This window comes from Alosa alosa, chromosome 21 (assembly GCF_017589495.1).
Source record: "Alosa alosa isolate M-15738 ecotype Scorff River chromosome 21, AALO_Geno_1.1, whole genome shotgun sequence".
Lineage (NCBI taxonomy): Eukaryota > Metazoa > Chordata > Actinopteri > Clupeiformes > Clupeidae > Alosa > Alosa alosa.
In genome coordinates, this window is record NC_063209.1 from 20,486,365 (window position 1) to 20,509,277 (window position 22,913).

The 22,913-nt window shown below is 40.2% G+C and overlaps 1 protein-coding gene across 4 annotated transcripts; it reads left to right on the forward strand.

Annotated features, from left to right (window-relative positions):
* The first annotated feature begins 10,163 nt into the window (after positions 1 to 10,163).
* Positions 10,164 to 20,289, forward strand: LOC125286294. Of its 4 annotated transcripts, none has more exons than XM_048231237.1 (12): positions 10,164 to 10,355; positions 10,460 to 10,486; positions 11,386 to 11,516; positions 13,440 to 13,578; positions 13,785 to 14,054; positions 14,242 to 14,538; positions 15,695 to 15,858; positions 17,553 to 17,603; positions 18,142 to 18,219; positions 18,672 to 18,740; positions 19,115 to 19,417; positions 19,546 to 20,289. In XM_048231237.1, the coding sequence occupies exons 1-11, from the start codon at positions 10,319 to 10,321 to the stop codon at positions 19,412 to 19,414; spliced, it is 1,563 nt and encodes a 520-aa protein (XP_048087194.1). In that variant the 5' UTR covers positions 10,164 to 10,318; the 3' UTR covers positions 19,415 to 19,417; positions 19,546 to 20,289. The 4 variants fall into 4 exon arrangements, with proteins under 4 accessions (XP_048087194.1, XP_048087193.1, XP_048087192.1 ...); XM_048231236.1 differs by having other exon boundaries at positions 19,564 to 20,289; XM_048231238.1 differs by adding an exon at positions 10,748 to 10,845 and having other exon boundaries at positions 10,292 to 10,355; positions 19,115 to 20,289.
* Positions 20,290 to 22,913: the final 2,624 nt, after the last annotated feature.

Here is a 22,913-nt window from a genome sequence, read left to right on the forward strand (position 1 = left end):
TGCATTGTTTAACTGAGGTCCATGGCTAGTCTGGCTTTCATCAGACCAAGCTCAATCTTTTAAGAAATCAAAAAATAAATAGCGGGCAGATCAGGCTGGGTTCACCCAGCCTAGTCCATAGGCACCGATATTGTTTAATTTTCGATTGAGATATACACGCTCTGGCTATTCTAAATGCAAAAATGCATCAGGGAGTTATGACAAAGCGGTAACTAACAAACTAGATCCTAATAGAAAGTTGTTAGCTTCCCTAAGCTACAGGTAGGATTATAAGGTAGGCCTATTGACAACATAAATTGTCAATAGGCTATGCTGGCGACACAAATAAAATCTCCTTTGAAACCAATGGCTTACGCCTTACAGTATCAAGCGGACTTAAACTGTCATATCGTGGCGAAAAGTTGTAATAACATTCACGCAGCTCCATGAGTCAAGGAAAGCTTAAAATGAAGTAGCCACTTCTAAATGGGACCTACTACACAGTAGCTTAAGGTGTTTTGCTAAAACAGCCATAATGAAATGAAGGTGTCATTGTTTGGATACTTCACACACGCAAGCTTTTAATTTCACAGACTACAACTACCAAGCTGTAATCAAAGCACATCCGATTCCCCTCTCACACCCTGCATCCCCACTTAAAACAAAAAAAAACAAAGGTCATTTTTTGGATGGATGGATTTTTGTGAATGTTTCTTCTTCTACATAAGATTTTAGTCATCTTTAGTTCATGTAATACTTTATTGTCAATGCACAAATTAAGTAACAGTAGTCTGAAACGTTATTGTTAATGCACAAATTAAGTAACAGTAGCCTAGTCTGAAACGAAGTGCTGTTTTTACATCTAACCAGTGGTGCAAATAACTGACATGTCCAAATGGGCCTTGATGAAATGCGTCGCTAGACTGTTCATACACATTTTAACGGGCCAAAGTTGAAGAGCTTTTGTCCGTTATTGTTAGTGCAAATATAGGCTGATTCATGTTCCCTTGCATTGTTTAACTGAGGTCCATGGCTAGTCTGGCTTTCATCAGACCAAGCTCAATCTTTTAAGAAATCAAAAATAAATGGCGGGCAGATCAGGCTGGGTTCACCCAGCCTAGTCCATAGGCACCGATATTGTTTAATTTTTCCGATTGAGATATACACGCTCTGGCTATTCTAAATGCAAAATGCATCAGGGAGTTATGACAAAACGGTAACTAACAAACTAGATCCTAATAGAAAGTTGTTAGCTTCCCTAAGCTACAGGTAGGATTATAAAGGTAGGCCTATTGACAACATAAATTGTCAATAGGCTATGCTGGCGACACAAATAAAATCTCCTTTGAAACCAATGGCTTACGCCTTACAGTATCAAGCGGACTTAAACTGTCATATATGGCGAAAAGTTGTAATAACATTCACGCAGCTCCATGAGTCAAGGAAAGCAAAATGAAGTAGCCACTTCTAAATGGGACCTACTACACAGTAGCTTAAGGTGTTTGCTAAAACAGCCATAATGAAATGAAGGTGTCATTGTTTGGATACTTCACACACACGCGCTTTTAATTTCACAGACTACAACTACCAAGCTGTAATCAAAGCACATCGATTCCCCTCTCACACCCTGCACGCACTTAAAACAAAATAAACAGGCGCCTCAGTCTCACGCATGTATAGGCAAAACTGTATCAGACCGGGTGTAACGTTGGTAAATCTTCCATTGCACAGAATGATTTTGTAGCACGTGCAATAAATGACAGTCGAAAGATACAAACAGTGCTGCTATACATTTGTTTTTGGTATAACCGCATTTATAGTTTTCTACAAATGCAATAAATCAAATGCCTCCATCACTCAACCAACGCTAACGGTAACATTACCTAGGTCCTTATTGATATTACAAGATTAACGTACCTGCGGTAAAACCAAGCATGTCCGATAAACATCCTCAGATTTATTTCGCTTCAAGAAGAAATGGGAATTACACTTCATGTGAACATCGCCCTATCCTTATTAGATGTTCGCTGCGGTAAATTACAGTCCTTGTATGAAGCGCCCATTGTTTTTCCAACCCCTTTTAACTTCCAACAAAATTACGCCTCACTGCAACGATCGCCATCTAGTGGACAAACGACTACTTCTCGCCAATACTGAAAATGCAGCCATGATGATGATGATGATGAATATTTATTTTGGCTTTCTTTTAATCCTACTGATTTTCATTTTTACCGGGGCAAATCACAAAATGAGTGATTATGAGCCAGGTTTATGTGGGCCCTTGAGACCAACATACCATAAAGATTCACAGAGAACTGTGTCTGCCCTACCCTCCTTTCGGGGTCCAGTCCAGCGGGGGCTGCAGATGAAAACGAAAAATGACGGTTCCATGCTATCCATATGGGGGTACATGCTCACCAAGTTTTGTGTACCCGGTCTTTCAGTGTCGGGAATCCTTGTTGGTTACGCCACTAAATGTACACATAAATTATTTTATTGTAAGGCCCCCATGAACGAAAGTACACAAAACTTGGCATGCATTCAGAGGGTGTCATAATGATCCTACACTTTTAATTTTGTGCAGTTTTGACCTTGTCAGCCAGAGATATTGAGATGAAAACACCTAATTTTATTTTTTTAATTTTTTAACTAGGTGGCGCTATACATGAAATAAGTGGTAATGGGATGGGTTGACATGCCCCCTTAAGACCAACATACAAAAAGGTGGACCTCCCTAGGCCCTACGGTTCTCGAGATATTCACAGAAAACTGTCTCCGGCCACCTACAGGCCAGTTGGTGTATAGTAACATAAATTAATTTATTGTGTGGCCCCCCATGAACGGAATTCCACAAAACTTGGCGTGCATACAGAGGGTGTCATAATGATCCTACACTTCCAATTTCGTGCAGTTTTGACTATGTTAGGTCACAGATACCTTCAATTACACCACCTCATTTTTACTTTTTGTGTTTAACTAGGTGGCGCTATACATGAAATGAGTGGTTATGGAATGCGTTGACATGGCCCCCTTGAGATCAACATACAAAAATAATGGTCCTCCTAAACCTTACGGTTCTCGAGATATTCACAGAAAACTGTGTCTGCCCTACCCTCCTTCGGGGTGCAGTCCAGCGTGGGGGCTACAGATCAAAACGAAAACGATGGTTCCATGCTATCCATATGGGGTTACATGCCCACCAAGTTTTGTCTACCCCGGTCTTTCAGTGTCCCGGGAATCATTGACGGAAATTTGGACATGCTAAAAAAAAAAAAAAAAAAAAAAAAAAAAAAATCTGACTAAACCTGAAGCGGCGGTCATAATAAACAGGCGTCTCAGTCTCACGATGTATAGGCAAAACTGTATCAGACCGGGTGTAACGTTGGTAAATCTTCCATTGCACAGAATGATTTTGTAGCACGTGCAATAAATGACAGTCGAAAGATACAAACAGTGCTGCTATACATTTGTTTGGTATAACCGCATTTATAGTTTTCTACAAATGCAATAAATCAAATGCCTCCATCACTCAACCAACGCTTAACGGTAACATTACCTAGGTCCTTATTGATATTACAAGATTAACGCATTCCTGCAGTAAAACCAAGCATGTCCGATAAACATCCTCAGATTTATTTTCGCTTCAAGAAGAAATGGGAATTACACTTCATGTGAACATCGCCCTATCCTTATTAGATGTTCGCAATGTAAATTACAGTCCTTGCATGAAGCGCCCATTGTTTTTCCAACCCACTTTTAACTTCCAACAAAATTACGCCTCACTGCAACGATGCGCCATCTAGTGGACAAACGACTACTTTCGCCAAAACTGAAAATGCAGCCATGATGATGATGATGAATATTTATTTTGGCTTTCTTTTTAATCCTACTGATTTTCATTTTTTACCGGGGGCAAATCACAAATGAGTGATTATGAGCCAGGTTGATGTGGGCCCTTGAGACCAACATACCATAAAAGATTCACAGAGAACTGTGTCTGCCCTACCCTCCTTTCGGGGTCCAGTCCAGCGGGGGCTGCAGATGAAAACGAAAAATGACGGTTCCATGCTATCCATGTAGGGGTACATGCCCACCAAGTTTTGTGTACCCCGGTCTTTCAGTGTCCGGGAATCCTTGTTGGTGTATGTCACTAAATGTACACATAAATTATTTTATTGTAAGGCCCCCATGAACGAAAGTACATAAAACTTGGCATGCATTCAGAGGGGTGTCATAATGATCCTACACTTTTAATTTCGTGCAGTTTTGACCTTGTCAGCCAGAGATATTGAGATGAAAACACCTAATTTTTTGCTTTTTAATTTTAACTAGGTGGCGCTATACATGAAATAAGTGGTAATGGGATGGGTTGACATGCCCCTTAAGACCAACATACAAAAAAAAAGGTGGACCTCCTAGGCCCTACGGTTCTCGAGATATTCACAGACAACTGTCTCCGGCCACCTACAGGCCAGTTGGTGTATAGTAACATAAATTAATTTATTGTGTGGCCCCCATGAACGGAATTCCACAAAACTTGGTGTGCATACAGAGGGTGTCATAATGATCCTACACTTCCAATTTCGTGCAGTTTTGACTATGTTAGGTCACAGATACCTTCAATTACACCACCTCATTTTTACTTTTTTGTGTTTAACTAGGTGGCGCTATACATGAAATGAGTGGTTATGGAATGGGTTGACATGGCCCCCTTGAGATCAACATACAAAAAAAATGGTCCTCCTAAACCCTACGGTTTTCGAGATATTCACAGAAAACTGTGTCTGCCCTACCCTCCTTTCGGGGTGCAGTCCAGCGTGGGGCTACAGATCAAAACGAAAACGATGGTTCCATGCTATCCATGTGGGGTTACATGCCCACCAAGTTTTGTCTACCCCGGTCTTTCAGTGTCCCGGAATCATTGACGGAAATTTGGACAGAAAAAAAAAAAAAAAGAAAAAAAAAAAAAAAAAATCTGACTAAACCTATATGACCGCCGCTAAGCGCGCCGGGCGGTCATAATTAGTAAGCAAAAACAAAGGCAAAAGTAGTAAAAAAAAGTAATAAAAGACAAAGTAGAATAATTATCAAGGCAGATTCAGAATTTGTAACTCGGCACAGTTAGCAGAAAGCATCTGAGAACAGTTTGGTCTTAAGTCTAGATTTAAAACTGGCTACAGTTGGGGCCTTTTAATGTCATCCCAAAGTTGGTTCCACAGTTGAGCCAAGATAGCAGCTAAAAGCTGCTTCACCATGTTTAGTTCTAACTGTAGGTTTTACTAGCAGGTTTTTCACCTAGGACCTGAGAGGACGAGAAGGTGTGTACTGCTGAAGCATGTCTGACAAGTATTTAGGTCCTGCTCCATTTACTGATTTATAAACAAGCAATAGTGCTTTAAAGTCAATTCTGTGACTTACTGGAAGCCAGTGCAAGGACTTAAGAATTGGAGTAATGTGGTCAGTTCTTTTAGTTTTTGTTAGAGTCCTAGCTGCTGCATTTTGTATCACCTGAAGCTGTTTAATAGTCTTTTTAGGAAGGCCTGTGAACAGTCCATTGCAGTAATCAACCCTGCTGGAGATAAATGCATGAATGAGTCATGTTAGATCACTGTCAATTAATACACCAAGATTTTTAGCAGTATCCTTTGCCTTCAACCCTTTTGTGTCAAGGAGAGTGGCAACCCTAAGTCTTTCCTCATTTTTACCAAATATAATTACTTCAGTTTTTTCTTTGTTCAGCTGAAGAAAATTTTGAGACATCCAGGTGTTGATTTGTTCTATACACTGACACATAGATTCAAGAGGACCATAGTCATTTGGTGATAGAGCTAAGTAAATTTGTGTGTCATCTGCATAGCTATGATATGAAATTAAATTATTTTGAATGATTTGTCCAAGTGGGAGCATATAGAGGTTGTATAATAGTGGCCCCAAGATCGACCCCTGGGGAACACCACAGGTCAAGGACGTTGGTGTTGAGGTACAGTTTCCGATGGCAACAAAGAAGCTCCTTTCTTGTAGATATGATCAACAGTGTCAAATACTGCACTAAGGTCCAGTAGCACTAGGACTGATGTTTTACCTGAATCTGTGTTGAGGCGTATGTCATTGGAAACTTTAATGAGAGCTGTTTCAGTGCTGTGATTTGCCCGAAAACCAGACTGAAAGTAATCAAAATACCCATTTGATGTTAGGAAGGTGGTTAATTGATTAAAGACTACTTTTTCAATAATTTTGCCAATAAAAGGTAGATTGGATATGGGCCTGTAATTGTTTAGCATGGAGGCATCCAGGTTATTCTTCTTGAGAAGTGGCTTTACAACAGCTGTTTTCAGTGACTTAGGAAAAGTGCCAGACAGCAGTGATACATTTACAATTTGAAGGACATGGTGTGTTGTAAAATACATTGAGCCAATCATGTGGTGTGCTGTGAAGACATCGTGCCAATCATCTGTTGTGATCTCGCTGCTGGAGCAAGATTGGTGTCGTGAAGCCTTACGCGCACGCATTTCTGCCGAAATAGATGCACGATAAGTGCCCAAAAAGTGTTGCAGTATGGCCGCCGAGTGGGTACTTGCCTGAAAAGGACTTTGGTCCTAGCTCGAGTTGCTGCAGCCAGCAGCTAAGGCAGCCATGTTCATGCTCCCAGTGTGTAGCGCTGTAGCTGCAGCAACTCGAGCTAGGTAAAACCGATTGTTTCAGTTTTGTTCATACCGACAGTACTCGGTGACGTTGAGAAATGGAGATCTATGTGAAAAATCACTGGAGTTCTCCTTTAAGAACAGTAGTTGATTTTCAAAGTTAGTTGCACTCATCCTTGCGTCGCTTTGCAGTGAACAGTAATCCAGCACAACTGAAAAACCCCTCACAGGCAGCTGAGGCAGGCAGGCCAATGTTGAGTTGCGGAGAGTTTTTTTTATATTTGGAAACGAGCAGAAGGTTCAGCAGATTAAAGGGCGTCAAACTGGGGGGGAGAGTGGGAAGTATAGGGCCCCAATGGAGGAGAGGGCCCTTGAAAAGTGGAATACGGGGGGTACAACTCCATAAGTAGAGTCATGTGTAATGAAGTGGAATAACACAGGGGAAAAGTATTGAACAAGCTAAGAAAAAGCACTAAGGCAAGGAAATGGAAGGAACGAGCTGGAATCTGTAAGTAGTTAGAGTAGTTATCCTTTCTATCTGTGCAAATTAATATTAGCTTGGTTAGTATATTGATGGGCTATAAAAAGGTTTTTTATTACCAAGGTGTCACACAAGAAACATTTCATGATGGATAAAAGCAAAAAGCTCTCCCAAGACCTTTGCAACCTTATTGTGGCAAAACATATCAATGAAACTGGTTACACAGATGCATTTCAAAACTTCAGAATCTTCAGTAAGCAGCATTGGAGCCATTATCTGCAAGTGGAAGAAACATCAGTGCCATGCAGGATCTCCTCGCAATATTTCTGACCAGGGAGTCAGAAGGATAGTCAATTCCAAGAGCCAAGGACCACTCGGAAAAAGCTCCAGAAAGACTTGAAGGCAGCCAATTCAATTAAACAGTTCTGGAAGTAACTAAAGATCAGGATTCACAAGAGGGACCCCTGGAATCTGTTTAGAACAATGGGCCAAAATCACACCTGATACTGTGACTAATACGTTTTGTCATACAGAAAATGTCTTGAAGCTGTCTTTACAAACAAACGCTTTTCCACAAAGTATTGAAGAAATTTCAGTAGGCACGTTCAATACTTTTTTCCTGTGTCATTCCACTTTAATACACATAACTCTTATGTTTGGATTTTTTATATGTGTGTTAATATAATGTGTGGTGAAAATTTCGAATAGACTCACTGGAAGTTTAAGCTAATTACTGAAAAAAAATATATATATATGTCCACCATATATTTATTTTACCTGAATATTTTAACTTCATAAATGTCAAAATGAATGTCAGACGAAATTTAAAACTGACTGGATTTTGTATACAAAACATAGTGAAAACTGTCTAGGTCACTCTCACTCTCCCTTGCTAAAGAGCTTAGTGGTTTAGTCCGCCTGCACAATTCATAAGGTAGTCTATCTTTTGTTTATTTAGTTGAGCATTGCTAGTAGTGGACCGCTAATTGTTGTGCTGCTGGTGCAATGTCTTTCTCCAAGAAAGCCAAGTCAGGTTACTAAAAAGAGAGACATCAAAATGAGGGGAAACAACTGCTAATAAACTTCTTTCCAAAGAAAGGTGAGCACGAACGTCAAAACACGAAATCCCATGGTGTTTGCTTGAATATCTCCGCTATCATTAGTGCTAAAACGAACTGAGACAACCCATTGAAATAGCGGAAAATACACTTAGGTTAGGCTACACATGTAATCTGATGCATCTCGTGATCCAGCTCCATCTCCATCACTTTCAGAAAGACTGCATGGCGCCAGCTTGATTCATGTCCTGTTGTAGGCTATGCTGATCATTATCACTAGGCTAGTGTTTTAGGGCGCGATTTCTTTTCTCTCCCTTTCTGTTTTCTTTAGTCTTAACTTTTTTTTTTTTTTAAGTAACGGATGGGATTTTTTATGTAGCGAAGTACAATACTTCACTCAAAATGTAATCAAGTAAAATTTAAAATACCGATTTTATAAACTACTTAAAAAATACAAAATACACAGAAAAACTACTTAATACAATAACGTGAGTAAATGTATTTCGTTACTTTCCACCTCTGCAAGTTTTAATATATCACACAAACTTGTGGCATGACTGAAAAAGTCACTTTTTCATTGAGTTGTACTTAAGAGGCTGTAAAATCACAACACTACAAAGTTTAATTTGCTACATGCAGAAATATATTCCAGATATTATAGCTTTCAGAAAATACAGGCTGTACATGAGTGAATTTTGTTACTGTAGAGGGCACTGTTGCTTTGTATACTTACCATTCGAGGGGAAGAAGTCTCATACTGATTTTTGATAATATACCACCTTAGAATTACAAAATAAGTGATAGCTTTTTGTGATTTATCACCCTGTTTATATAAATTAGGCTATATATAGGCTAAAATGTTGTTGTTTTTTTCTTAAATGTTATAAGTAAGTAGATTTTTTTATTTTGGACACCGTATTAGAGTGAAATGTTATTACGGTGTGCATTTTGATAAATACTGCCAACAGCCATGAGAAAATCTCCACTTAAATTGTATAGGCTACTTACAAACACTACATTTTCCAGTGCTATAGGCCTATGCTGGAGGGTTTAAAGAGGAGGTTGTTCATATATGATTTGTAACATAAGGTACAGGTATGTTACAAGTTCTGGAACATTATGGACTTTCAGGAAATGTAGACATTTTCAAACATAATGTCTTTCAGGAATAACATTTCACTCTAATATGCAACCAGAATGAAAAAAAAAAAAAAAAAAAAAAAAAAAAAGAATTTTGAACTTGACTTTATCCAGTGTTACGTTTTCTGCACTTGAAATGTATTCATGGGTTTCATCAGGTCACTTTCCACAGCCTGGTGTATAAAATCAAGCACCTAGATTATGAATGCAGACTGCATGATGCTTAACATCTGTGTAAAGGGTCCTGATGAAACTCATGAATACAAATGATTGTATATTTCAGTAGATAATGGCTCATTTACACGTCTATAGACTACGTAATATTTCAGAAAACCTGCAAAACCTACAAAAATTATTGATTTAATGTGCATAATCAGCTGTGTAGGTTTTGTGGGGACATGTAGTTAAAATGTTTAGCCTATTCACCTGTTGGCCTAATATATCCCTGCATAAGCATATAATTGACATAAAGGGTGATAAAACAAACAAGACACCAACAATACAATGCTCTCACTTATTTTTCTAACTCCACCTTGCCAAAAGTTACTGAATACCAACCATCCCTCCCTCTGGCTTAAGCAAGGACAGGACTAAAAGCGTACGTTTAGATGCCGACAACAAGGCCCTAATATCAAACTAATGCTGTCAAAATAAAAGTAGATATACAAATAGCCACACCCTATTTCACCATTCTTGTGGTAGCGATCAAAACAGGATTGGCATAAAACGAAAGTCCTTCTCTTTGCTCGTTGTAAAACAAACCAGACATCTCACTACTGTGTATATGTACCTGTGTAACCTAATTTTCAGAGTAAAGCTTTGAGGACTTTTACTCACGTTTTATACTACTGGAAACGTTTTGTTTCTGACTTCACGCAGATCAAGCTACAGAAACAGCCTTATCATGTTCGACCGATCTACACACACAAAAAAAATACATAAAACATAGTTTAGCTAACGAGTTTTGGTTTGTTACTACTTGGCAAATAAAATAGCTAAGTGTTGCTTTTCCAGTGATTATGCATTTGTTTTCTGTTCTCACGCTTTTACTTGCGGGTGAGTAGTTGCTGTTGAGAGGAGAGTGTAGCCAACAACATTCGCTTATTGATTGTCTGTTGTTATTAGTTGCCAATTCAGCTTTATTTATGTCATGTTTTCAGGGCATGTCACCGCGACTGCAGGACAAGGTGAGTCACTTTGTAAATGGTTTAGTAAACAACCAAGAAGGCAATGCAGTAGGAGGAGGCTAGATATTCCATTTCTTGGGCTATGAGAGTGAGACATTTATCAAATAGCGATCACTTGTTAAGTTGTAGCCTAATGTAGCATGATAACTACAGCCTACAACAAGTAGCCTAAAGACACAGCAGACCAGTGACAGATGTCATTCATTGTCCACGTATTATTCTTCTCACCTCAAACCTTCTGACCTCTTCAAACTACCAAAGCGGATGACGTGACAGCGGTCTTTAAAGGGGAAACTTGGCAGGATTTCCCCCTCTGCTGGAGAAATTGCACATTATGCCATTTCAAACTGTGTGAAAAGGTAACGATAAAGCACATGGATTTGGTTCTCTGCCTCAACCTCAGATCGCAAAATTAACACGTTCTTGCCACCTACTGGCGAATGCATAGCATAACAACAACACTCTCCCTATGGAGTCCAGGAGCTGTCATTACAAGATAGAATGTGCACATTTTCTTAAATTGTACACTCATTTTAAAAACAATTAAAATGAGAGCACAATTTACTAAAATGAGCTTAAATTGTACACTCATTTTATTAAAATGAGAGCACAATTTACTAAAACACTATTTAAAACGTGCACACAATGTAGTAAAATGAGTGCACATTTTCTGGATATATGCCATGAATCCAGGGTTCTGTAAAGCTCTGCAGCACTATCATCAGATTTTTTGCTTTGTAAAAGGTAGGCTAGTTTAAACCTTTTCAGGCCATTTAGGCTGTATTTGAATGCTCCTCCTCATTATAAATTGCTCTGGATAAAAATGTGAAATTAATATGCCAATGTAAATCCAAGGTATACCCCCCCTCTCTCTTTTCTCTCTTTTTTTTCTCCGATAGGGTACAGAAATACTGAATATGTATGCCCTGGCCAGTTTTTCCCCATTGCAAAAAAGTTACCTTCTGCTGATTTGCTCTTTAAATCAAGTGTACCTGGAAGCTCTGAAAAGCAGGTGGCAAACAGGACTCATGTAAGTAGACATTGCAAACATGTGAATAAACTTGGCCACAACTAACACACACTGGTGTGTTCTTAGTGTTATTCCTTAATAGGTCTATTAGTGGAGCCACTCAGAAGACCTTGTCTAAAATAAGTGTCTTTGGACACTTAAAGCAGCAAGTCTGACAGATTGAGGGGACTTAGCCAAAATTTTGAATGTTTACACTCTTGTGCCCCTCCCCCACTACCACAGAGCACCCTCTCATCGAGTTTGTGCTCGTCAGTGTGCACCAGACTGCACCAGACTATGATTGACAGTCAGATCTCACACAGCTCTGCTCTGATTAGACCAGAAGAACCGGGAGCTGTGAATTTTTGCAAAACAAATAACAGGCTCTAGGTGGAGGTAGAAGTGCGGGTTTTTTTCTAAAAACGGCTGATTTATGTTGTTCTGTCCGAGCATAGTGATTCATTTCAGTGAATATGTCCAAAAATACTTGCCAACTGCAGCTTTAAGTCTTCGTACAAAAGTGTGAGCTAAATTCAATAATCATAACCATAAGTCAATAGTCAGATAGTTTAAAGCTGCAGTCCATGATTCCAATTCAATACACACACACACACCAGAGGTGGGGGACTCGAGTCACATGACTTGACTCGAGTCTGACTTAAGTCGCAAATTTGAGGACTTGCGACCTGCTTGGACAAACATGCTTTTTACAAACATGGATAAAAGACTTGACTTGAGACTGACTTGACTTATGACTTGAGACTGACTAACGTTTCAACGCCCATGCAGAGAAGACGCATGGGCGTTGAAACGTTAGTCAGTTTGCACAAATAAAAATCACTTTAAGCATTGAGTGCTCCGGTCCTGCTCCTTGGCTCTTGTTAGACCTTGAATCTCCCTTCTTGACTTCTGCGTCCTGTTCCGTGACCACCAACCAGGCTGAAGTGCAAGTGACCCCCTTCTGTTGACTTGCTTAATTTTCACCACAGTGACTTGGGACTTACTTGAGACTCGATGGTTAAGACTTGAGACTTGCTTGAGACTCGATGGTTAAGACTTGAGACTTGCTTGAGACTCGATGGTTAAGACTTGAGACTTGCTTGAGACTCGATGGTTAAGACTTGAGACTTGCTTGAGACTTGATGGTTAAGACTTGAGACTTGCTTGTGACTTGCACTGTGACTTGTATGACTTACTTCCTCCTCTGACACACACACACACACACACACACACACTCACACTCACACACTCACACAAACTGGTACAATGGCTTAAATATCTTTCTCCAACCTTTTTCCAGAATCATAGATTGTATCCTTAATAATAAACTCTGGAGGTGGAGTCGTAGTGCAGCCATAGTGAAACCATCGGCAAACATGTAGATTTAGGGGGCAATCAGACAGGATGCGCTTTTCCGCTAATAAAACACATGGTGCAGTATGTTTTCATTCAAGGCGTTCAAGGCACCTCTGCAAAAATGTGAGACACAGCAGGCGCACAAAACACAGGGCGCTCAAAAGCAGCGCAAAAAAACGCTTACTGCCAATACGAAACAACATAAAGGCGCACCGCACTGCAAAAAACGCATCCTATCTGATCGCCCCCTTACATAACCATGAGGACCCAGCTTTGAGTCCTGCCAGGTAATTTCTCATAACAGACTCATAACAAAAACAGTCTAAAGAGCTTTAGAGAAAAGCTTCTGCCAAATGCATACATTTAGACATAAATCTATAGCAAAGTCTTAAAGGCATCCTTAACAATTTTTTGTCCTTAACATACCGTTTCCAAAATCATTGTAATGGCACATAACCTCATAACATGACGAACGGCACTTCTGCCATTGTCTAAGCTGCCCCCTGTAGGCGATTACCTACCTAGCAACTTTCTAGTTTAAGGGTGGCTTTAAAGTGCATGTCTTACTGTTGGTTTTTATTCCCCCAGATCTTACTCCCCTCGTATCAGTTCAAAGGCAACTACATATACATTCCTGAGGTAATGAAACAACATGAGGGAGAGTACTGTTGGAGTTTTCCACATATGTTTAATATGGAATTGCCAGTGATCAATCTCATTCTCAAGGGTGAGAACATGCTTTCCTAACTTCTTTCCATTCACTATGAGCTGTCAGCTACCAGCACTAATTTATTGATGTTTGTCACAGCCAATAAACAAAGCCATGCACAAATCTGGCCAACATTTCTTTGAAGAATCTAAAAAATTGGAGACAGCCAGGTTTTGGGCTTCATAGTTCAGCTTTTACCTGATCCCTGTTTTGCTCTCCCACAGATTGCTCCGTCCATAGTGAAGTAACTTATGGTGAGAAGTTTAGTCTGGAGGTGCCAAAGAATGTGTCCATATTGGAGTTCACCACTCCAAAATCGACTGACCGCAGGGTTCTGTGGAGTCGGATCAACGCAGATAACAAACGGGGAGCCAGGGGGGAGGTGACACATGATCGCTGGGAGGCTGTCAAGATCACCTACGCCGATGAAGGTCGCTATACTTTCCTGAAGGAGAACGGTGTCGAGATCTCCAGCACTATACTCTCTGTCACAGGTACACCATAAAACACCTCCTTTTAAGCACTCTTACCAGCATGCTGATACACATTCAAATCTCCTGTGAATGTGCAGTGAAAGCAGTGCTCCAACAGACTCCCTTCATTTGTCCCAAATATGTTTTAAATGAGCTGAATTTCATGATTTTCAATTGGAGCTATCTTAACAGTATCTTTCCATCTCAGAACTCAAGAGACAATACGATTTGAGCGACGGGTCCATCAAGAGAAAGTTCCCTGTTCCCTTAGCCGAGGCAGTGCTTACATTTATTGATTCCTCCAAGGATAAGCATGTGCTTTTCCAGAACGCCATGGTGACTGAAGAGGCATTCCGAATCTTTGGGTCTCGGATAGACCTGCATGCAGAGTTTGGTGAACTGGTCCTCACTATTACGGACCTGAAGTCAGGTGACAAGGGGCAATATGAGGTCCGCGACAAGAACAAAAGCCGTGCCGTTGTTATGAATGTCTATGATAGCAGTGGTAAGTTGTTTTTTGTTGTATCTTCTTGATAAGTGTGACAGTTATTTCAGACTTCAGTGTAGCCTACCTCAGTGCATAACAGCTTATCCTAACTGCATTGTGAGCATCTGACTGTCATGTAGAACAGTGTTTCTTAAACTTTTTCAGACCAAGGACCACTTAACCAATTAAAAAAAAAACTCACTGACCACGGATGCCAGCTAGCTTAGCTGTGCTTGTGGAACGTTGGTAAACCTCACTCCCCGACGCCTCAAGAGTGCTGCTGGCATGCGAGCCAGTAGCCTGGGCTATTGGCTCAATTGTTAGCGCGCTCGCCTCCCGATCCGAGGTGCTGCTGTTCACGGGTTCGAGTCCGGGCGTGTGCAGGGCTGAATCGTGCAGGTTCAACACAACGCAGGTTACATAAACAGTGTTGCAGAACTGTTTGGATTAACACAGAAGTTGGTTCAATATTGCAAACAACTCATCTACATTATATTTCACCACGTCTGCTCGCGGACCACTTGGGATAGCTTGCAGACCACCAGTGGTCCCCGAAGCACACTTTGAGAAACACTGGCGTAGAATCAGTGCTCTCTGTCACACTGTGTCCATTAAATATACCATTCTATATTTCTTGCTCAAGATAACAAAACAACGGCCCCAGCTCTGGCGCAACTGGCTGGGGCACCTGCACCGTATGCCGGTGACCAGGGTTCGATTCCCGCCCCTCTTTCAACGTATTGTAATGAACTGAGCCTAGTTAGTTTAGGACTGTGAACTCCCATGGTGCTGTGCAGTGTGTGATGTGTTTATGAATGTGATGTTGAAACCATGCAGTGTTGGGAATGTTAATGCATCAAATCAGTTGTGTGTGTTTACAGCTAGTTACAGTGTTCAGAACCAGGGTTGGCTAGTGTGTGTTTTACAGCCTGAAGTAGAGGTTTAGTGCTGGGGCATAAGGGCCGTGTCTGGCCCGGCATTAGTGTTCGTGTGTTTTGGTGTGTTAAACCAATAAAAAACATTCTGAGACAAACATTGCAGTTTGTTACAGTATATTTTTCTAGGACACAAGTGGATCCATCCAGTCCCTCGGGACATTTTAACATTTATCCTTGATTTTCTCACCCACTCTCTCTCTCTCTCTCTATCCCCCTTTCTCAATTCCTCCATTCAGAATCTTCTAATGAAAGCCTGCTGGTGTCCAACATTGTTTCCGTTATCGGTACACTGCTGTTGCTGCTGGGCGGCTGCTGCTTTGTGAGGAGGTGTTGTAGGAGTTGTAAAAAGATCTATGCCCCTGTTGCTTCACCATCCCCCGCTCAGCCCATCCACATCCATGTAAGTGTAGTTCCACAGCCCATCCACATCCATGTAAGTGTAGTTCCACAGCCCATCCACATCCATGTAAGTGTAGTTGTTGCTGCTTTGAAGAGGTAGCCTGGCCCACGCCCACCAGAGCTTCTGTCAGGGAGATCTAGTCTAAAACACCATAGTTCATAACCGTTTCTCTCAGACAAGACAAATGTCAGGCCAATCAGCGACGAGAGGGGAAGACGGAACCAAAAGTTATTGTGATAAACAGCAATACCTGCAAACATTACCATGCAGAAATGTATTTACAGCAAAGGTAGACCTACAATTTTTCCTAACTGGCGATGCTGTTTATTGTCAGTTTGTAAAGTTTAGGCGAAGTATAAGTAATGCTAGGAATCTCTGATCAATGTGATTGGTAAGGCTGGCCCAATGATTTCAAAGTTAGTGCCCGTCGCGATGCAAGTGTTTGAAACAAATCCCAATCATGAGTCACCAGACTCTATTCACTTCGTGAATGAATTTGGATTTTTCCAGGCTACTGAAGAGAGGCATCTTCTAACAAATAGTATAGTATAAGTATATATATATATATATATATATATATATATATAGAGGCATCTTCTAACAAATGCCTTTATGTCTACAGAATGCGCTAAAAGAGGCGGAGAAGACTTTCATTTATACAGCCACTGCCAATCAATGTTGTGGACACAGGTTAAATTGCAAAGAAAGTAAACATACATTGCTCTGGTAGTAAACACAGGAAGCTCGAATAAAGACACAAGCAGTCCAACATTTCCATTAAACACCCCGTAATTATAATCCATGCATTTGCAGGTTAAAGTGTAGTAGGCCCGCTCCAGTCATTCAGACATTCAACTCAACCAACAACAAAAACAATACGTTACATTTATATAACGCTTTTCTAACACTCAAAGCACTCCACAGTGAAGGTGGAACCTCACTAACCACCACCAATGCGTCCGCTCTAGTCATTCCTTCATTCATTCAAATCAACCAAGTGTGCTGTAGTGTGCCACCATTCACCATCACCATTCAAACAGATTACCCCAAAATAACACCGTAACACTGCAAACAAGTCGCTCAACAAACGGAAAAAATCACATGTTGACATCAGATGTTCAAGTACCGTTGTGCGCATATAAGATTATGGTCTGTATGATGTGCTCATCCACCAGAGGGAAGAAACCTGCATCTCTCTAGTCTGTTCCTTGGCGGCAATGTCCTCCCAGATTGTATCCTGAATATAAACAAAAAATGCAAAAATGTAAAAAAAAAATCAGTAGTCTTAAGACTTAACTTAACAAACAATAGATGCTTGTGCTGCTGCGGCCGACCTAACCTGATTACAGAACATAAGAAATGTCCCCGTCCCACAAACACCTCCTGCTGATTGACAGACCCATCCGTAGGAGTTTACATCTGTCGGTTTTCACCAGTTCTGGTATAAATGCAATGTGGACAAAGACGTCTGCAAAGTCCCATAACCATAACCATAACCAAATGTCTCATTTTAGTTTCTACATTATTTCAACAGCCAAATTAATAAACACACAATGAGTACCTGCTCAAAACAACACATACTTTTAATGGGTGACCATTACATTCTGTCTGTTCATATTTCTCTAACTGTCTATCTGTCTGTCAGGCTCACTTCAAAACCCTTTCACACTATTCTACTCTTGTTTCTGTTGCAGGATCCTGTTGCCATGTCTACACCAACATCCTCCCTCCCACCTCCACCTGTGGTGAGAGACTGTAGCTCCTCACTGCCCAATCAAATCAGCCTCTTTCTGTCTTTCGCTCTATCCTCTTCTCCCTCCTTCTTTCCTTGTCACAATTTCACAAACCTGAATTTAGTTTCTGTTGGATGTTTGAAGAATAATCAGTTTGACATGCTGCTTGGCCCTTAGTCATTGCATCAAGGAGCAACATGTCCATGTTTTATGCGCATTGAGTTAATTTACCTTAAGCAGAGGCGGTTGATAAAGATTAACTAAAGTTAAGTTTTCACAATTGTGAGAATCAATAGTTATCCAATGTGATCAAGTACTTATCAACTTGAGAAAGAGAGAAAATTTGAGCCTTAAGCTATAGTCACCATGGATGCACACTTGACACCGGTCACAAAGAGTAGCAACATAAATCATCAGTGGAAAAAATGCTGACCACCAGTGAGCCAGTGTTTTTATAGTGGATGGAATCCACTATCTTGAAATCTCCTGGCTTCTTCTTCTTCTTCTTCTTCTTCTTATTATTATTATTCTTTATGCATTCCTCTTACAGGCTGTGGCGAGTGCAGACCGTCCACCGTGGTTTCAGCCCTATTCTTCGTTACCTCAGCACATGGATAGTCAGCCACCTGTAAGTTCAGCCTTCCCCAAGTTCTACGTCTCTTCATTCTTCTACACTCACTACACTCCTTCCTCATCCCTCCACCCTCTTGCCCTTTAAATAATGACGACCAGTCTGTTCTTCTTCTGTCTGGCACCCTCCTGTCTGGCACTTTCCTCCTGTCTTTCCTTTGGGTCCACACAGAAGAATCATCTTCTTTCCTTTTGTTTATCTGTCTGTTTCTGGGCCTGTGTGTATGAATGCACTGATCTGACTTCAGATGTCCAATATTAGTATTGCCCTCACCTTCAGCATACTATTTACTATATAGTAATTGGATTGAAGTGTTTGGATCGTATATTGTATATATAGGAAAGGACTGCGTTTAACATCGTTTAAGTATAGTATATATACTTTTTTGATCCCGTGAGGGAAATTTAATTCTACACTGAAAAACTTGTTCTGTGGCATTGTTATTATAGCCTTACTCTGAGGTGGCAGGCAGCTGTTCTGAGCCTTGCCCTCCATACACACCTGCTGCTCCTTCTTGGGTATGTAATATATATTCCTTGCATGTACATACAGTGGCTCAAAACCAATAGTTGTTATGAAATGATTGTTTTTATTTTAGCAGGACATAGGCAATGAAACTGCTTGGATGTCTGTTTGCAGTGTGTCATATTGTCCATAGCTATATCACATACATTAGTCAAGATAGCTGTATGTGATAGTGTATATTTTGTTTCTTTCACTGACAACATGGTTATTTTCCATCTTACAAAGTTTGGGCAGGTTAGGAATAATACTTTTTGCGATATGAATGCCCAAACACGGCTTGCCAGATAATGCTTCTTTTCACATGAAGGATTTGATAGGAATACCTTGGTTTTTGGACCCATTTATGAAAATAAGTGTCCTCTAACAGGCTTCAGTCGGAGGAGGAGCAGTAGGAACAGCAGGAGGAGCAGCAGGAGAAGGAGGAGGAGGAGAAGGAGGAGCAGGAGAAGCAGGAGGAGGAACAAGAGGAGGAACAGGAGCAGGAGAAGTAGGAGGAGGAGCAGGAGCAGATACCAATCCTGTTTCTAGAGTTCCACTGGACCCAGGGCCCCAGTACCAGCTCCAGGGGTGGGGTGGGGGTCTGGATGATTTTCTTACAAGTTCACCTCTTAGCATGGACACCAACACTGGCACCAGCGCCTACAACTCAGACAAGCTCAACTTTTGAGGGGTAAAAAAAATATCTGATTTCAGGAAAGATCTTTTTTCACATTTGCTCATTTAGCAGTTGCTTTTGTCTGAAGTCACAGTGTAGCATATTACAAGCGCATGTAGTGCAGTCTTATGTGTTCCATTCAGCTTGTTCTCTTTCTGCAGGTCCTTCATGTTAACGTCAGTGCCAACGCTAGAGGTGATGAAGCACACCCTACAGGGTCGATGCAAGAGGCTCAAATTCAGACCTCTGCCTGTACTCTGGCACAAAATAAGTACTTTTTATAATATTATTTATAATAAGGACACATTTAGAGATGTGCTAGCAACAGTCCCTGCTGCCTATACTTTTTGCTGTCTGGCTAGCACACACTCCTTGCTAGCACACTTTTCTCTTTAGCTAAACTAAGCTATCGGGCAGAAATGAAACACACAGGCAGCAGTTTAGCAGCAGTTCATGATCTTGCTGTGCAACTTCCTAAAACAATCGGGTTGGGAAGGGGTAAACAAATCTGTATAGTATTAATATATTTATAAATTATAAGACATGTAAGTTATAGAAGATAAATGGTAACTGGTTAATAATACTAATATTACATTTGTTTAACATGTCAATAAGCCTATAAAACTGTGTGAACAAGTATGTGAACAATGTGTGAACAACATACAGATATGTGCAATGTAGTAGCAGTAATAATATAATGGTAGTAAGAATAATATAGATATATGCAGTGTATTAACAGAATATATTATGAGAAAAACAGATATGTTACAGGGGGTCATCCCTATGTTCCCCGGGTCCTATGTTCCCTGCTCGGGGTTAGGGTTATGGTTAGGGTTTTAAAAAAAGGGTCCTATGTTCCCCGCTCGGGGTTAGGATTAGGATTATGGTTAGGGTTTTAAAAAAAAGGGTCCTATGTTCCCCGCTCGGGGTTAGGATTAGGATTATGGTTAGGGTTTTAAAAAAAGGGTCCTATGTTCCCCGGTCCCATACAAAGCGGGGAACATAGGTACGCTCCCTACGTACAGTATGTACAGCTATGTGCATATATAAGTGATAGGAAAGCCACATGTACACCTGCATGAATATGAATAATGAATGAAATCAAACATTTTACTTTTATGTTCATGCAGAAAAATTTAAACAAACTCGCTCCTTTTGTTTATATTGAGGTTTTATCACCAAAACCATGGGTAGCCTGATACTACCAGACTTACTCACTTTGTGAAGAAAGTCTGGCTACTCTCTATTGGGAAATGTTTCCAACCATCATAGGCAGAGACTGTAGTAACTTTAAAATCATTGTTCCAGCCCAGCGGTTCTCAAAGTGTGGGGCGGGCCCCACTAGTGGGGAATAGAGACATGAAAGGTGGACAGGAGGAGGAACAGGAGGACATTTTGTATTTTGTGCCTATCTTTAACAGGAGGACATTTTGTATTTTGTGCCTATTTTGTGCCTTTCTTTTTTGACAAGGAAGATCGTAGATTCAAAACAAAATAGCCACACACAAACATAGGAGTCATAGGCAGACCAACATATGAAGTATAACAATAAATTAAAATCATCAGATTGAGACGGGAAATGGAACCAAAATGTGAAAATAATATTTTAACATGACCATTTTGCCAGGGTGATGGGCTCAGGTGGGGCTTGAAAATTCCCCACCTCCAAAGTGGGGAATGATGGGAAAAGTTTGAGAACCACTGGTCCAGCCTAATCAATCACATTGATCAGGGATTCCTAGCGTTCCTACTTCCTACTTTTCTTAACCTTTATAAATGGATAATAAGCCACATTAGCAGTCAGGAAGCGGTGTATGTAGTACCTTTGCTGCATAAATGGACACATTCTTTCACTGCAATTTTTTGATGTTTTCGAGCCTTGCTCCTACCATATACCACTGCCACTTTCAATTTCGAAACTAACATCATCACCTCTCGACACTGATTGACCCGCCATCCTGGTGGCCGATCGAGGGAAACGATTATGTGCATCGGCTGCATTTTGTTCCCATGGAAATGTAAACACCAACCAAGGCCTTGTCACATTTTGCCTCACCAAGTATCACTATTATGCACTTCTATTTTTCAGTTTTACAGTACCACTGTTACAGATTTATACTAAACCCCATTTCTGTATGTAAAAACATATGTTTATTTATTTTTAATTAATTTGTATACTATGCATACAAGCTTGTCCTCTGATTCTATTCCATCCTCTGTATTTCTATAGCTGTTTTGTTTATTGAATACATGTTTATTTTATCTGAACATGAACTAATCAACAGGTTGAGACATTTGAAATATAGTTGTGCTTTAAAAGTGCAATATGTAATTTGAAACAAAAACGTTTCCTGAAATCTATCCAAATTTGAAGGCCCAAGGAGTGAAATACGCAAAGATTAATCCGCAAAGATGCAAAAAAAATCTAGGATAACTCTGGAGTCTTAGTTTAAGATGTTTTTCATGAATCAATTTGGTTTGTACAATAGGAAGTGCAAGATAGGAAAATGCTTAATGTTATGAAAGCCTTAAATAGACAATATACAAAATAATACAAAGATATCAGGGAAGTGATACCAAGGCCTTTATTGTTGATAATAATCAAGTCAGTACCTCTCTCTTAGTTTCTCAGGCTTTGAGATAGTCATTGAATCAGTGGACATGTTTTTTGCAAACCATATCAGTATCTGTAATATGTATGTAATATTTGAAGAATTGTGTTTTCTTAATGTGTGTGAAATTGTGGTCATGTGTATGTATAACAATAAAATAAAAAATATAGGTCCAGCATCCCGTATGGATTAAGCCTAGTCTTAGACTAGACATCTCCATTGAAGTTCTCTTGTAGTTCAGGACTACACTTAATTCATGTACAGAAAACTAGCCAATAGTATGTGATTGAGTATATTTAGGCTATACTAGAATAGTCAAAGTAGTTATAAGCTGTTACCTGCCATTTACAAGAATATTACTCTGTCCTGTTTAACATATTGCTGTAATAAACCATAGACCTCTGAATTTTGATGAGGACCCAAAGCTGCCATCTTTGCCTTAAATGCATATAGACAGCTATTAGTACATTTGGCCGTGAGTGCCATTGGTCCTCACTCAAAGAACCAAATGCCTTGTGATTGTTTTTAAAGCTAATGGTCCGAAGCCTTGAGTCTTCTCTTCACGTGACCACATGTTGAAATAAAACTGGTGTAACCCGTAGTATTGAATTTTTGAATTTGAATCTTGAGTCTTGAATTTCCCCTTGGGGATCAATAAAGTATCTATCTATCTAGTAGTCTTGATTGCGACTGATGTTCAGACTGGTAAGTTAGATGTAGATAGCTATGATGTGTAGAGGAGGTAGTCCTAGCTGATGAAGCTAGCTGAACATATTTCACATTGTAAAGCGGAGTTCAGACACCAGAAGTTTCATGCTTGTGTTATTTGTCATAATATTCATTCTCTAAGCTTGCTCGTAAAAAAAAAAACAATTATTGACTCATAAGGGAGTTGATGT

Excerpts from the sequence above, each read along its gene's own strand:
- LOC125286294 (XM_048231235.1), top strand. The coding sequence starts at position 10,319 with ATGCATTTGTTTTCTGTTCTCACGCTTTTACTTGCGG. Across the intron at positions 10,487-11,385 it reads CACCGCGACTGCAGGACAAG|GGTACAGAAATACTGAATAT; the intron begins GTGAGTCACTTT and ends TTTCTCCGATAG. Across the intron at positions 17,604-18,141 it reads CCCTCCCACCTCCACCTGTG|GCTGTGGCGAGTGCAGACCG; the intron begins GTGAGAGACTGT and ends TTCCTCTTACAG.